General features: G+C 41.1%; 1 protein-coding gene across 2 annotated transcripts in view; it reads right to left on the reverse strand.

Moving 5' to 3' along the window:
• Nucleotides 1-299: 299 nt before the first annotated feature.
• Nucleotides 300-17,383, reverse strand: part of ZFPM2 (zinc finger protein, FOG family member 2) — a 473,986-nt gene continuing 456,902 nt past the window's right edge. For both annotated transcript variants that reach the window (XM_045453925.1, XM_045453926.1), the window contains 3 exons: nucleotides 9,329-9,535; nucleotides 6,780-7,004; nucleotides 300-3,834 (listed from right to left, as the gene is read on the reverse strand). In XM_045453925.1, coding sequence (XP_045309881.1) covers nucleotides 1,343-3,834; nucleotides 6,780-7,004; nucleotides 9,329-9,535 — 2,924 coding nt within the window. In that variant the 3' untranslated portion in view covers nucleotides 300-1,342. The remainder of the gene's footprint in view (nucleotides 3,835-6,779; nucleotides 7,005-9,328; nucleotides 9,536-17,383) is intronic.

Genomic DNA, 17,383 nt, shown 5'->3' on the forward strand with positions numbered 1-17,383 from the left:
TCTTTCTGTGCTACAGTGGTGGGGGGAGAGATGTTATATGTGTTATATTAATTAGGAACATATAATGGACAATCTATTCCTTTACTGATTTGTCACCATATCTATATATCTATATATCTATATATATATGTATATATATACATATATATACATATATATATATATATATATATATATATATATATATATAATATTCAGCATTCAGCTATTCAGTGCTATTTTGAACCTGTTCTCACCACAAAGAATATATATATATATATACTTTCCTTTGTATTTTAAAGAAAAAAAGTCTGCCAAACTTCTCCAACAATCTGGAATTTTATTCCATCCATATACATGCATAGTAACAATATTTGTTGAGAAATCATTTCTATCAGAAGTAGAACATTATCTTTGTGATCACCAGGTGCAGTATTGCTACTCTTATATTTAAATAGATCTTATATATGAATTAAATTCATACTTGCAGCATTGAGTTTAGGGTTTCGATTTAGACTGTGCCTTTCAAAAGATAAAACTGATTAACACTACCTCATTACTTACAATACTGCTTCCAGTAATTTTGTTCATTCTTTATAAAGTATTGCATTTAACAGCAAAGGTTTAAAAATTGAGACAGAGCTGCATCAGCGAAAGAAAATACAAGTACTATACAAGAAAAAAATTGCCATCTTCATTTAACATACATGTTTAAGATTAAGAAAATGGACAGAAACATACAGCTACATACAAATGCAAAGCCTAGTGACTAAGAGACTGTATCTGCTAAAATATAAAGTGCAAACAGAGCCTGATTATCCAAGAATTGAAATCTTAAGGCGAACTTATAGCATGTGTATTTAGAACATCGTTGCAAGTTATATTTTAGCATATACATATATCTGCAACAGCATATAAGAAGAAATCAAGATCCACAAGTGCTTTTGAAGCTATTTCTAAAATGCTTTTCGGTATTGTTCGTGACTATTTTCTTTAAAAGCTACTATACTGTGCAAACCATATGTGCTACACAATAACTATACAATAACATTACAAATGACTTTAATATAAAGTTTTTAAATAAAAAATAACATAACCACAGCTATGAATACTGCTGGTAAAATAAATTAATTTTTTTTTTGAAAATGGCACCAATAATACACTTTACTAATGGACTGTAATGAAATTACACCTTAAGTCTTCAACTCAGCCTTAATGAATTATCTCCTGATTGCCCAGATGTAATTCAAACAGCTTTTGTGTTTTGTTTTTTGTTTTGTTTTGTTTTTGTTTTCTGGACTGGGTAGAACCACATACTAAACACTGGTACCAAAGGTGACTGGTGTTTATTTATGAAGTTATTTCATTTGACATGTTCTGCCGCATGTGATGAGCAATAAAACTTCTTGTGAGTTATAAAGTTTGAGAGGTTGTTGAACTGAATATCACACAGGCGGCAATATTTCCCGCTGGTGGGAGCCTGGGTGGAGCCATTCACACCTTTTGCTATACTAGACAACTGTTCCTCCGCGGAAGGAATCCCTGGGGAGACATTCTCATTTGTGGCTAACGGGTTCTCAGAGATCCAAGAGGGAGATTTGTGGCCGTCTTCATGCTGAGGATTCTGGGAAATGTTCTCTTGCTGTGGGTTGGCGGCAGGTCTCTCGTCTTGCTTCAGTCCACCATTGACTATTACCATGCCTCTGTTTTTGGGTAACAGCGGCAGGGGATCTTTCTTCGGCGGGGCGCACCCGTTGGAGGAAGCCTGGCCTTTAGGGGATTCATTTTCGGCATTTGTGCTCGGCTCCACGTCAGTGTTGTGGATGACAAGAGAACCAGAAATATAATCACTTGGCTTTATGCCATAATACGGAGAAAGCTGGTCAGCCCCTTTTGCCTTCTTTATTGCCCCGGGGTAAAGGCATTGGGGAAGAAACAAATGTTTGTTTTCTTCCTTTGTAGCAATGAGCTGAGCCGCTTCACTAAAGACTTTCAGGCCTTGCAGGGTTGCTAAGTGGGATGAAAATAAGTTTCCATTAGGGGAAGGCTGCTTCAGATTTCCGTTTTTCTCACATTTTATTATGCTTCTTTCATAGCTGACATCGGGGCTGTTTCTTTCGCTCTCTGGATTTGGAAATACTTTGCTGTCGAGTTGGCCCAGGTCGTTACGCTGATGTGCTGTGACTGGGCAGAAATTCTGCTTGTGGGCCAGGTAGTTCTCCACTTTATTGAAGCTGATCTTGCACACAGTGCACTCGTGGTAGTCCAGCAGCCTTTTGGGAGACGTGGTCGTCCGCTCAGACTGGGATAAACACTTTTTGCTGAGATCTATGGGCACGTCCATCTCGAGGCAGGAAACGCTGGAATGAGTAGTGTCACATTTGGAGACTGGAACACATTTGTTGATCGTCAGAGAAGTTTCCAAGTGCTTTGAGACAATTCCTGGGAAGATATCACATCTCGGGTGGTAGCACTCTCCTAGCCCTTCTGTGGGTTCTTGAGTGGAGGTACAGGGATTGCTGAGGTTGGCTACGTCAAGAAATCGCTGTTGGACCAGGGGAGGCCTTTGCTCCTGCTCAGGTAGGCACATCTCATACATCTTCCTTCGCTTGCGTGTGCGCATGGTTCTCTGCATGGCAGGCACTTTGTTGGAAGCGGACCTCTTCAGTGGAGGGTCGTGGCGTGTGGCACAGTAATACTGTTTGTGGACCATGTATGTTTCATGCCGGCTGAAGGTAATGTTGCAAGCTTCGCAGGTAGTCTTATTTGGGTCACTTTCCCCATCCACTAAGGGGACACTGGGATTTTTCACATCAACAGGTTTTCCATTAATTTTATCATCACTGCTGTTAGAGGTGGAGAGCTTCTTAGCTTGAGCAGAAAAGTCCTTGTCATGGCCCTTCCCATTTGGCCCAATTAAATCTAAAACAGTGGAAGAATTGAGGCAGGATGTTTGAAGAAGTGGGTTCTCGGGATCAGCAGAATGAGCAGCTGGGTTGAGAAGGTTTATGGAGGTTTGACCAGTGTTGGGGCTCACGGCCTCAGGCATCTTTTCTGAAACGCCAGGGAACTCTGGGGACTTGGCCATCTGCTGCCATCGGCTGCTGCAGTAATGTTTTTTGTGCACTAGATAATTATCCAAATTATTGAACGTTATGTTACACTCAAAACAAGTGGCCCCCTTGGGCATCAAAGGGCTGTAAATCACGGGAGGGTAGCTACTGCTTCCGTGCCTCAGTCGCCGATGTACCAGTTCAGACATCTTGGCTAAGATCTCTGAAGCTTGAGGGACCATTGTGATATCTTGGGGGAAAGCAAACTGAGACAGAAAAGGGCCCACAGGGAAAGAAGGCCCAACGTTAGGCTGAACCGGAGATGAGGCAAGTCTTGGACTGGAGGGCTCAGACTTGATTTTTGTGTAAGAAAAGCTTTGTTTATTTGCCGTAGGCTGTATCTCTGGTCTCTGGTTCGTGAGAAAGAGCTGAGTCTTTTTCTCACACTTGTCCAGCTCTGTGTCAGAGCTCGCGTCTTTAGTCTGCATCGCCTTTTGGCTCTGCGGGAGTTCGCTTCTGGTCAACAAGTCTGTGGCTGGCTGTAAGCTGTCTTCGGTTCCACTTGGAGAGTGCTCCATATCACCTTCTCTGGGAAGTTTGCCTCCAGGGACATGGAGCTCCTGGTGCTGCAATAACTCCCTCTGAGTCTGGAAGCCGAAGTGGCAGTGATTGCATCGGAAGGCAGCTTGAGTGAGATGGGAGAACAGGTGTTGGTGAAAGCCGATCACGGAATCAGCGGTGTAGCTACAGACGGTGCATTTTAGACTAGCACCAGGGGGGAGGAATTCTTCCATTTTCACTCCTGGAGAGACATACAAAATAAGAACACTGAGAACCACGTGCACTGGTTTTCTAATGATATGAACCTTTACATTGCAGGAACGAATTGAAATCTTTCAGAATCTCATTTGCGATACTGTTATTATTATTATTTTTTTTCTCGCGACGTCTTTTGTCAGGTTGGTCATCAGAGTAATAACACCTCATGGTTTCCAGAGCACAGCCAAGTATATTATCATATCCTGTGGGACAGCTTTCATTGTTTGCATTGTACAGGTCAGGGAGCAAATTCAAGGAAGTCAAGGGAATTGATTATGGTACTAAAGCTATTCAATGATGGAGCCATGCCCAAACCTGAGATTTTGTAATTTCTAATCCAATAACCTTCTCATTACAACACTAGGCTCTGCACTAGGAAGAAGCAGGTAGACATCAGAGTTGATATTGATAAACTAGGTGAAAATCAAATAACTCCCAGTGCACCAGGTTAGGTATTTACTCAGAAGAATCCAAGTAGGAACAATTTTGCAAAGTAATCAATAGCCTCCTAATTTATCTTTGGTACAACTCTAGATTTTTATGCATGGATTTTGCTGAACATGGTTTATCTCTATCCAGGGCTGATATTCAGCTGGTAGACACCAGTACCTTAATAAAGTCATTTAGGACTGACATCTGTGTTGACCAATCACCACCTGTTTCTAGTCAGTTATAAAATATTTTGAATATCACCAATGATTGGTGAGTCAGCCTTACTGTGATATTGTGATTTATAAAGTCATGTGTGTCTGGTCATTCATATATATTATATTAGGTCTTTGACCAGGCTTCCTGGCTCACAGCTCCTTAAATCCTTGGAATTTTCCTGTGATGAGAGGAATAAAGGTATTTTTGTTATGTTAATGTAGTGACTTTTGGAAAACCCTAGGTTAACTAAGGGTGAGGCTGGTTGCCAGGGGAACCAACCTTGCAATTGATGGGTTTGAACTTTTAGTTCCTCCCCTCCAGAGGGGAAGGAGGGGAGGGGAGAGGGCTGGAGATTGAGTTCAAGTGCCAGCAGTCAACGATTTCATCAGTCATGCCTAGGTAATGAAGCCTCCATAAAAACCCGAAAGGACTGGTTTCAGAGAGCTTCCCAGTTGGTTTGAGGAGAATGACAGGCTGGGAGATGGTACGGAAGCTCCTCACTCTTTCCACAAACCTTGCTCTAGGGATCTCTTACATCTTACTGTTCCTAAATCTTTACCTCTTATAATAAACTAGTAATCTTGTGAGTAAATGGATTTCCTGAGTTCTGTGAGCCAATCTAGCAAATTAATTGAACCCAAAGAGGGATCTTAGCAACCTCTGATTTATAGCCAGTTGGTCGAAGCACAGGTAACAACCTGGGCTTTCAACTGGCATCTGAAGTTGGGGCAGGGGGCTGACCCCCCCCTAATCTGTAGAATCTGACTCTGCTCCAGGTGATAGTGTCAGATTTGAGTTAAGTCATAGGACACGCCTTTGGTATCTGGAGAATTGTTTGGTGGTTATGAGGAAAACGCACCGTCCCTCCCCCCCCCCCCCCCACATGTATTGAATTCAGATCTGGACACTTTTCCTCACTAAGGTCAACACTAGTTCCCATTTGTTGGCATACAGCCAAGTCAGGCGTGGCTCGTGCCCTCTGCACTTTAGACTAAAATGAGAATTGCCTTTTCTATTCATTGGCTGAAAATATGGTAGAAGAAACCCAGTCGTATAGCAATAAAAGAGGACTTCTTACTCCTGTCTCCTTTTCTCCTTAACTGACCCAATACTCATTTTTCTATTTAGCTGAAAGATCCCTCTATCTCTATTTTTGTTTTGTGAATGACTGACTATTCACCATCTGAGACAACTGACCTGTTTCTGCTTCCTCTGCTTTATCACCTACATAAAGGTAGCTCATTTGTAGAAAGGGGAAGAGAATGACTAGAAAGGAAATTGCCTATTTTTATAGGTTCAAAGACAAAAGCTTGCACTGTACTACAGCATTGGAGCTAGGTTTTTTTTTTTTTTTAAACTCAGCACCTATTTCAGTTTAATTATTCAACTCAAGCAAAAACGGTCAAGTCACCCAGAAGTACCTTATAAGTTTTATATTACAAAAGCTCAAGAACTCTGAAGGCTAAACCTTGGTTTGTCCTATTCAAAAATATTCCTAGAACTATCTAAAGTTAATATAATCCTGTACATTAGATTAACTTAATTAAAAAAAAAATACAGAATTAGAATACTCTGTGATGATGCCACCAATAATTGGGCATATAACTCCAAAAGAAAATGGGAATAGTTGCAACCTTTCTGTTAAGAGGGAGCTAAAACAAAACAAAAGAAAACAAAACAAACCTATTTGTTTTTTAGCTTAATTTTTCTTAAGGTTTTTAAAAACATAGTGCTGAAAGTGGTTTTATGTCATAAAATTCGACGAAGCTGTTACGCAACCTCTAGAAGTCAAGAGCATTTTATGGATTCGTGTTTAAAAGTTAATTTCTCTCAAGTGTGACTGTAATTGGATCTATCAAAATAACAGTGTTACTTCAATTCAGCAAATACTTATTTGTATGTATCTACTATGTATTTCTTACCATGTGGGAAACAGTATGGTCAGTTTCCAAAGAACACTTGACACTTAAATCAATGAATATTAATGACAATACACAAAGGGTATTGAGACTATTTCGCAAATGATGCCGTTAACAAAATCTGGCCTGCAATCTGAATACACTAATTGTTAGGAAAGAATTCAGACCCAAATCCTTTGAGCAGAATATACCGATGACAAGTGACATAAGAGAACAATCAGCTGGTCTGTCAAGTTTGATTTTGATTTCACAGGCACAGTTAGGTGTAGAATTCTATATGTTTGCATATATGAATGCACGTATATATGCAGAGAAGGATAAAGTCTTCTGGAGCGAAAGAAGAAACCAGGGAAGCACGTACCGCTGTGTGAATTCAGGTGCATTTCTAGGGCTCGGGCATTTGAAAAGCTCTTGGTGCACTGTGGGAAGGGGCACAGGCTGGAAACCTGAGGAGCACTGTCTTCATTTTCTTCTGATACTGGGGCGGCTTCTCTTTGCCTCCCACTGCAATAGTACATCAAATGGGCTTGCAGATTCCGCTCACTCCGATACCAGATGCCACAAGACTTGCAAGGAAATATATCCTCTGCAGGTGAAAACACAGGGACACATTAGCTGCTGCCCATTTGGAACCAACCACGGGTAAAGCGGCATTTAGTTCCATTTTTCCCAGAGACCGCTCTCAGGTTCTGAATTAGGCAATCAGACAGCGATGACTGCAGTCCTGGGTGCTGTTCCACAGTGCAGGACTAAGCTTTTAAAGAAATGTTACACCCAGTGCAATTTACCTTCCCACAGACTCTTCGGAAAGTGGTACCGTGGGAGACTCCCACGTTAAAAGCACAGGAGATTCATTTTAAATTGCTCATAATGTATTTATGGTTTAGAAAAATACGCATGTATAAAGAGCAATGTGAATGGGCTTATCTGACTAAAAGGCAAGGATCTAATAGCTGAACTAAAGTGAGCCTGATGCCAACTACTGACAGCATTTGTTCATTTAATAAATTAATTATAGAAAGCCGACTATAGGCTGGACTCTATGCTGAGCTGGGTGTAAAGCAAAACGAAACACCAAAAAGCCGTCATTAAGGATCTTACACTCTTCTGGGATGGATGAACAAGTGGTCAGATAATTATATTAGGCTGTAATGACCATTCTGCTGGAGGCATCTGAGGAGTGCTTTGGGTGAGGGACACTAGGTGGGTGAGGAAGGACAAGGTCAGAGGGAAGATAATTAAAAAATAACCTTCACCAATTGGAGCCTCACAATAGTATAAGGTGCTCCTGGTGTCCTTGGTAACCAAACTCCTTTTGCCACAAATTCAGTTTGGGTCTATGTTATTTCAGGTTCCTTGCTACCAGAATCCACGTAAAGATCCAGTAAGAGAAAATAACTACATTTACATAAAGGAAAATAACTACATTTACAAAAATATTACCTGGGGTTGGGTGTACTGGATTCACTGTGTGGACGTAGGGTAATTCCAGATACACCTGAGAATTTCTTTCAAGGATACCGGGACAGTAAGAATGTAATTATTGTTGAATATGTATTTATTTTATATTTATTAAAAAAAATTTTTTAAGGTTTATTTATTTTTGAGAGAGAGTGCGAGAGTCATAGCATGAACAGAGGAGGGGCAGAGAGAGAGGGAGACACAGAATCTGAAGCAGCCTCCAGTCCCCGGAGTCTGACGCGGGGCTCGAACCCATGAACCGTGAGATCATGACCTGAGCTGAAGTCAGAAGCTTAACTGACTAAGCCACCCAGGTGCCCCTATTTATTTATTTTTTAAATATCAAGACATCATTACAATATCTGCATTTCTGCATCATTCAGAGTCTTAGGGATTTTCAGGTTTTCCAAACCTACTAGCTTTGGAATCTATTCTCTTAAGATGTGACTGCTATTCAGATTTTCTCACAGAGCTAGAAGAAAGCAGAGCTGAGTCTAGAACTCAAACCCTGGACTATTGGACCACTGATTTTCTGTTATATAAAGTGTCACTTTGTATTCAAGGAATACAAACTCAGTTCACTAGTCTTTTTAACAAAATAATCACAAAGGCATATTTGCAAGAGCATATTTTTGAATTCTCCACATAAATTATTCTCAGTGTATATGTAGTTTTCTTTATTTTTTATGTCTCTTTTTTTGTTGTTGTTGTATTAGCTGATGTCTTGATTTACTGAGGCTGTATTTCCTCTTACTATATCTAATCAAACTTTGGTTTCTCATTTTTTCCTTTTCTTTAAGTAAATTTTTTTAATGTGTCTTTATTTTTGAGAGACAGAGAGAGGGAAAGAGAAAGAGAGAGAGAGTCAGAGTGTGAGCTGGGGAGGGGCAGAGACAGAGGGAGACACAGAATCTGAAACAGACTCCAGGCTCTGAGCTGTCACCACAGAGCACAACGTGGGGCTTGAACCCACGAACTGTGAGATCATGACCTGAGCTGACGTTGGACCCTTAACCAACTGAGCCACCCAGATGCCCCATTATTTTTTTCTTTTTCTAAAAAGTTTTTAACTCTATGGCTCCTAAAGCATAACTATATTATTCTATTAAAGAAGCATCCATAGAAGCTCTTCAATTTCTCATAACTAAGTAGCCTTAAATGTTGTTCAGCTAGTTTAGAAAGTCAGTTTTTGTGTGACATTTGAGAATCCAACCTGAAATGAATGAATAGAAGTGTTCTTTTCATACTCTCATGAGAGGCGACCACACACACACACACACACACACACACACACACACACGCAAAGTTAGAGAAGAGATAAAATGAAATCACAACACTGGAGAAAAAAGTCTGTCCCTGGTTGCCTGTCAGTAGACATTTTTTTTTGTCCCATAAATACCCATCACCACTACAAAGCTATTGTACTGGGCTATTGCACTCAGCACTTACTATTGACAATAGCTGTAGGCAAAATAGAAGCCATGGCAGCTTGCTGAGGAAGCAGCTGAATTGAGTCCAGCAGGCGTGCAGGGTACATCCCTTCTGCAAGAGTCATCTGACTGGCAGCTTGTAGCCTTGAGTCAAAATCCACCACAAAGGCAATTAGCTCTTCACCCTCAGAGATGGCCTTCGTGGTTGTGCACCAAAGCTGACCCCCTATTAAGAAGAGAAAAGAAAGAGAAAGATAGAATTGACGCAGAATGCTCGAGCCCGCCGCACACTAGATTGATGTCAATAGCATCTTCTCATGTTTTTCACATCCCTTTCTATGGGGGGTGGAGTGTCCGATGGAGACAATAGCTGTGCTCCTCTGCCCTCCTACGTGGAAAATTGTATTCCTTGCATTTCATGAACTGTTCAGTGACTGACAGTAGGACAGGACTAAGAGCCAAGAACAGACATAATCTGTAGAGAGTTTTGTGAACCGTTTGCCTTCTGGGGCTAGCCTTAATCATTAACCGTGCTATTACATGGTCTCACGCTTATGAGGAAGCATGGTGGGGATCCAACCACAGAAATTTATTTCAGGTGAGCCTTTGAAGTCCCTCTTTTTGTACCTTATGGAAGTCAGAAGTTATTTCTTTCTCTCTCCCTCCCTCCCTCTCTCTTCCCAAAATACCTAAATGCCTAAAACTGTAAAAAAAAGAGTAAACAAAAGCTCCTAAAATCTAGAAAGTTAAAACGACATGCCAGCTAGTTTTACTCTCCGTATGTCTGCTGCCATTTGTTTTTTTTTTTTTTTTTGGCTTAGTGATCTTTACTTATATAATATTCCTTATAATGCGGCTTCTTTATCTCCGTTTACCCTGATTGAACTTCCTGAAAAGGAGATATGCCAAAGATCCTTTTCAAAAGGCTTATTTAAATAAAGATTTGTTTAAATGAAAAGAACCCTTTCTTCAAATACTAAGATATACTCTGGCTCCACACTTCAAATGATCACGTGTGGTGCATTAAAAAGAAAATTAACTATGCAAGTACATCTTCTAATGTATTGCAATGCGATAGTGTATGCTCATTTATTTAACATGTTTAGACAGGCAAAGCACTTATATTTTGTTATCTACACTCTCAGGCCTAGATACGTATCCTCTACAGTTATGCCTGAAATAATGTGGCATACTTGATATGTTATAAAGCTTTTTTTCTCATTGTGTATATATTGCAAAGCTATATATTGTACTCATTAAGCAAGCAAAAATTGTACCCATTCTGATAAGTAATATTGCTCTGTTTATCTTTCAGCATAACTGTGTCTTCAACGGCACTTCATTTTTTCCATCCTTAAATAGATCATAGTTTTTAAACAACTTGTGGTAAAAATCTGCTGGAAAAGATAACAACAGCATACGATATGGCCGAGTTACACAGAAGAAATCGGGACACTTCCAGAGAAACCTTGGACAGTTAATTACACGGGCTGATTACGTTTTAAAGGTTGAGTAAGCAGCACCGTCCACGACAGTAGATGTTTGTGGAAACATAAAGCCCAGATTACACACCTTGAATTTGTGTGAAAGTCGCAAAAGGAAACACAAATAGACTCAAGGTGAAACATATACCCAAAGGGCAGAAAACAACTGAACTTTTTTTCACTGACTCTAACGGATCTGAAAGCACCCAAGTTTACCCGAGTTGCAAAACAGAGTCACTTTGGCACTGACTTATTTATTTACCAATAACAGAAGCTAAACCACCTCATCGTGGCAACAGTGGAGCCCTGAAAAGGGCTAAGTGGTGGTGTTTCTGCCGGTGCCCATTCTTCCCCCTTGGAAGCTTTCGGCATTCAGCTGCTAAGCCTTCTCTGATGTGCGTACAGATCCAAACTACTTACAGCTATAGACAAGGTAATCATTTGCACCTTATCTTTCCTCTGGGGTGTAGTTTATTAAGTGAGTCTTTGTAGTAAAGAGGTGGGGTGGGCAGAGCAAGTCATGGCAATTCGGGTTTATTTCAAAGCCTGCTCTTTTGGAGTCGCTGGATTTCAGTGATGAACTGAATCACTGAAGTTCAGTGGTGAATTTACATGATAGGTGATATTTTACCCCTTTTGACAAATTTGCACTTTTGGTAAATCCAGCCATGGGTATCTTTCAAAAAGGAAAGGTTTGGACTCAGGTTTCCAGGAGAAATTGAGATGTTTAGAGAAAGTACCACGCATAACTAATCTCTATCCCAGCAGTGAGCCATGCAGCAGGACGGCTCAGAATACTTGTGCTCAAACTTTGAACCAGAAAGATCCTATAAGTAAATAAAATAAGATTCAGGACTATTAAGTGCAACCAAAAGTAAGCAAAAATGATTTCCTACATTATTAGACGGCCCGGCAATTATAATATTTATGTTTTCTGACATACTGAATGTTTCATATTTCATTTTCTTTATCATTAAAATTTTTTTTAGAAATGTTTATTTATTTTTGAGAGAGAGGGAGAGAAAGAGAGAGAGAGAGACAGACAGACAGAGCATGAGTGGGGGAGGGGCAGAGAGACAGGGAGACACAGAGTCCGAAGCCGGCTCCAGGCTCTGAGCTGTCAGCATAGAGCCCAATGCGGGGCTGGAACCCACAAACCACGAGATCATGACCTGAGCCGAAGCCGGACACTCAGCCAGCTGAGCCACCCAGGTGCCCCTGTCATCTTTATCATGTTACCTCATTTTATGGTTTAGTCGGGGCATACCCTTGAGAAAGGCCAAATCAGACTGAAAAAGCACAGTGTAGACTTGATGAGAAAGTCTCCGTTGTGTTAGGATTTAATCTTTCCCATCATTCTTTCATCAGCTATTCATTGAACTCTCTGCTGTGTGCCAGGCTGGGCACCCTGCCTTCACAAACAACTAAGAATGTACATACATAGGCAGATGAACGAGAATACCACGTGGCGGGTGCCATCCCCTCGTGATAAAGAAAACGCGAGAGTGAATGATGGACACTTCTTGGTGGAGTCAGGCAACTCATCCAGGGGGACTTGTATTGACTCATAAAGAATAAAGGTAAAATTCCAGAAGTATGTGTAGGGGATCCGGCAGGGAAATCATCACTGGCAGAGGAAGGAACATACGTGCAGGTGCAGGATGATGGAAGAGCCTGACTGGTCCTGGTAATGGTCAGAGGCCACCTTGCTGGAGCTTGGGGTCTGAGGGAGAGAGGTTGGTTACAGGCAAGGGTGTGACTGCACCAGCCCGTATGGGATCATAGAGCACAATATCCAATTGTCGGGAATTTTGCGTGCTAGTGGCTATCACCCTGGTGAGTTGAAATCTGCCACGGTGAAAGTTGTAGCATTTGCCACTGGAATTAGCAGACGTTATCATCAGGGCTTCCTCCCCTCAAAAAGTTTAGAGTAGGTCCAGGGGGCTTGGAAAGTAAGATCAAGGCGGCTGTGTCTGGCTCATCATGGTGGGAAGATGTGGCATACACTTGTTTGAGTGAATAAATGAACAAATTCTCGGCAGGGGCTTTTCTCCCCCAGAATAAAGATCTCAGGGTAATGAGGACAGTCAACGGGGCTAGGGGCAGGACATGTTGCCACGAGGGCCATTTGGAGACTGTTGTATTAGTTCAATTGTGAGACATGTAAATTGTGAGGGAGAGAAGGGCCAGGTTCAAGACAGAGAACTGGGCTGATCTCCTCAGATGAGTAAAAGAAAGGAGGCTATTGAAAATAACTGGAAGGTTCTGGTCTGGGAAACCAGAGGCGGGGGTGCCATTAATGAGACAGTAGAACTGGCGTATTAACAGTGGTATTATACAGACAACAAGAAGACAATTGTACTAATTAGGAGCACTTTCTTTGGGCCCAACAGGCTAAGTGGTTTATGTATTTCATCTATTTTAATCCCATCAATTATTCTGTGAGGTGGGTGATATTTTCCTTGTTTTAGAGTTGAGAAAATTGAAGCTTGGAGAGGTTAACTAACTTGCCCAAAGCTATATGCATAGCCAGTGCGGAATCATGGTTTAGACTTCCGTCTGTCCGACTCCAAACACGCATGTGTGTGCTTGTCGTATGTATGTGCATGCACAGAAATAATGAATTCTGCTTTGAAAATGTAAAGTCTGAAGTCCCTGAGGGGGACTTCAGCATGAATGCATTGAGGAGGCAGTTGGAATTTGGACAAGACATAAGGCTGGAGGAAAAAAAAAATTTTTTTTTGGAAGTCATCGGCACGTTCTAAATGACTGTGGATACTCTTTGCCTTGATGTGGTAATGCGGGGAGACTATAGAGTTTACAAAAAGGAGCAGATTGAAATTTGGGAAGTCTCAACAATTAAGATGTGGGTGGAGGGCAGGGACCATTTAAAAATATAGAGAACATCTATTTGGAAAAGTTACAGGGGGACCAAGAGAATGGCACCACAAAAATCAAGGGTTGGCTCTTTGAAGCTGTTTGGCTGAGTTTTTTAGACGGTGAATTTAGAGTATTCAACTTGAGGGAGTCATTTATAGGGAGAGAGAAATGCCGAGTATTGTAACATGGTTTCAATTACAGATTCTAATACAACATTCTAAGGGGCACCTGCGTGGCTCAGTCAGTTCAGATAATGATCTCACGGTTCGTGGGTTCAAGCCCCGTGTTGGGCTCTGTGCTGACAGCTCAGAGTCTATAGCCTGTTTTGGATTCTGTGTCTCCCTCTCTCTCTGTCCCTCCCCTGCTCACGCTCTGTCTCTGTCTCTCTCTCTCAAAAATAAATGAACATTAAAAAAGTTAAAAAAAAAAAATTCTAAGTGTGATTGCTAGTGGGGGATGTAATCCCATCTACAGGAGGACGGACAATGGAACCAGACTGCCAGCATACAAATTTTGGCTTGTGATTTGAACTTGCCACCTAACCACTGTGGAGATCAGTTTCCCCATCCTTGGAAATAGGAATACTGATAATAATACTGAATTCATAGTGCTATTATGAGGATAAAATAAGTTAATACATGTGAAAGCTTAAGAATATGACCCGATAGATAAGGACTATATAATTGTTAACGAGTATCACTTTGGTTTGATTTGGTTGAGACTATTATTCTAATTTCTCACTGTCCTGCTACATCCAAGAAATGAAATCTCACCAGAAAAAAAAAAAAAAAAAGAAAAGTCTATGGATTCAATGGGCAAATGTATCTATGCTTTGCTGGAGCGCACTAACCCATTTTGGAAAAGACTAAGGCTGCATCATCTATTCGTGGACCACAGACTGTATCTTGACCAGTTAGAAACAGAAATAGTTTCTAGCACTGACAATGGGCTGAGGAGGCAGGAGAACCAGTTTCCTACCCACCGGTTTTTGGAGCTTGGGTAGATATTGCCAACTCTAATTTAGCATTGAATAGAAGGCAGTAGCATTTATTCGTTGATTAAGGAGAAAGCTGAGTGCATGCAAATGCTACATCAGGTTGATATTTAGCTATTTTGGTGTCTTCATCCTACCGACCTCGTTATCAATGGAAACAAACCAGAGAATGTTACGTTTGGCTTTAAAATGAGAACACCACTATCAAGAAACAAAAACCAAACCCAGAAAATAACAAGTACTGGCAAGGTTGTGGAGAAATTGGAACCCTTGTCCACATCTGGTGAGAATGTAAAATGGTATAGCCACTGTGGACAACAGTATGGCAGTTCATTAAAAATTAAAAATAGAGGGGCGCCTGGGTGGCTCAGTCGGTTAAGCGGCTGACTTCGGCTCAGGTCATGATCTCGCGGTCCGTGAGTTCGAGCCCCGCTTCGGGCTCAGTGCTGACCGCTCAGAGCCTGGAGCCTGTTTCGGATTCTGTGTCTCCCTCTCTCTGACCCTCCCCCGTTCATGCTCTGTCTCTCTCTGTCTCAAAAATAAATAAACGTCAAAAAAATTTAAAAAAAGTTTAAAAATAGAATTACTTTACGATCCAGCAACTCCATTTCTGGGTATATACTCAAAAGAATTGAAAACAGGGTCTCCAAGAGATATTTGCACACCCATGTTCATAGCAGCATGATGAAAAAATAGCTAAAGCATGGAAGTAACCCAAGTGTCCACTGACAGATGAATGGATAAGCAAACTGTGGTATATATATATATATATATATATATATATATATATATATATATAATGGAATATTCGGCTTTAAAAAGGAAGGAAATTAAAAAAAAATAAAAAGGAAGGACATTCTGACATAAGCTAAAACATGGAAGAAATTTGAGGGCATTATACTAAGTGAAATAAATTAGTCACAAAAAGACAAAAATCTTGCACGATTCCATGTACAATAAAGTACTTAAGGTATCGAGAATCACCGAGACAGAAAGTGGGCTAGGGGTTGTCAGGAGCTGCAGGAGGAGAAAATGGAGAGTTATTGTTCGATGGATATACAGCTTCAGTTTTGCAAAATGAAAAGGGTTCTGGAGATGGGCCATGTTGATGGTTGCGTGACAATGCGAATGTATTTAATGCCATGGAATTGTACACTTAAAAATGGTTACGATAGATTTAATGTCATATGCACTGTATCACAATCAAAACCATTGGGAAAAAATGAGAGCACCGTTTTTTTCGGTAAAAGCCACCGCAATGAACCTCCGATATTGGCAGAAGTTTGTTTTAGCCACAGCTAAAGATAGAATCTAATTTTTATAAAGTGCTTTCCACATAGGATGGCTTTTGAACTTATTTTTAGAGACAGAGCTCGGGAGGAGAGGGTCAGAGGAAGAGAGAGAGAATCTTAAGCAGGCTCCACGCTCAGCTGGCTCAGCCCAACACGGGGCTCAATCTCATGACCCTGGGATCGTGACCTGAGCCAAGATCAAGAGTCAGATGCTTAACCAACTAAGCCACCCAGGTACCCCTCATATGAGATGGCTTAAAACAACAAAATAAGGTCTTCTCCCTTCTCAGTTTTCCTAGCAAAGCTACTTTAACAAAGAAAGCATCTTGAAAGCTCAGTCCCTAGAGGAATGAGGTTGCTAAGATGGGAGTTGGTCATATTTGGCCACATTAACTGTTTTCATTTGGATGAATTTTGGAGATTGTGTGGGTTTGAAAATTGTGAGTGATGTAGCTCCTGATGATTTTGTTGATTTGGATTTCTGCTTGTGTTTTGAGTACCAGTGGAGTGTTCCTGTCAACTCTCTATGGATATGGAATTTAAGGAATCTAAACAGATGTTTTTTGTGGTTTTCATAGGCAGTAGTATGTTTAATGCCCCCAGATTTAAACCCAGCTATTTTTTAAAATGTTATTTATTTTTGAGACAGAGCGAGAGCGAGACAGAGAGACAGAGCAAGCACAAATCAGGGAGAGGCACAGGGAGAGAAGGAGACACAGAATCTGAAGCAGGCTCCAGGCTCTGAGCTGTCAGCACAGAGCCCAGCATGGGGCTCAAAGCCACGAACTGTGAGATCATGACCTGAGCCGAAGTCAGAGGCTTAACCAAACGAGTCACCCAGGCATCCCCAAACCCAGCAAATTTTTAATACGCAAACCCAAACTAGCAGTATATTGATCTGAAAACAAACAGAATTATGTAAGGGGATGGGGTGCATATGTGGTAATATCATATATGCTTAGGTGATAAAGCTCTTACAACTTCCTTTGCACAGCCCTCAAGAGCACACGATCTCGGTGTAAGGGATTACATGTTAATAATGAAGCGTAGGTGGCACCCAAAGTCACTGAAAATGTATTTGTCCTCAGGGCACACATGGACTAGAAACAGCACTTGACTGGTCAGTGGGTAAGAAGCTTCAGTTCCAATCCTGACTTGACTGTCAGTTACTGAGTGTTGGAGAACTGCTTTACCCATCTCATATAAAATGACAGCCTTAGGCCAGATATCCTGTAGATCATCATCATCAGGTTGTAAGCAACTTTTTAAGCTTCTATGACCAATGTGCCAACAATAGGAATAATCACACATTTATCCAGCGGTTTCTCGTGCTACGTACCGGCACTGTGCTAAGCACTTCGCATGCAGCATCTTAATTTCTCCCAAGAAAGCAGTAAGGTGGCTTTTATTTATTCCCATTTTAC

This window comes from Leopardus geoffroyi, chromosome C3 (assembly GCF_018350155.1).
Source record: "Leopardus geoffroyi isolate Oge1 chromosome C3, O.geoffroyi_Oge1_pat1.0, whole genome shotgun sequence".
Lineage (NCBI taxonomy): Eukaryota > Metazoa > Chordata > Mammalia > Carnivora > Felidae > Leopardus > Leopardus geoffroyi.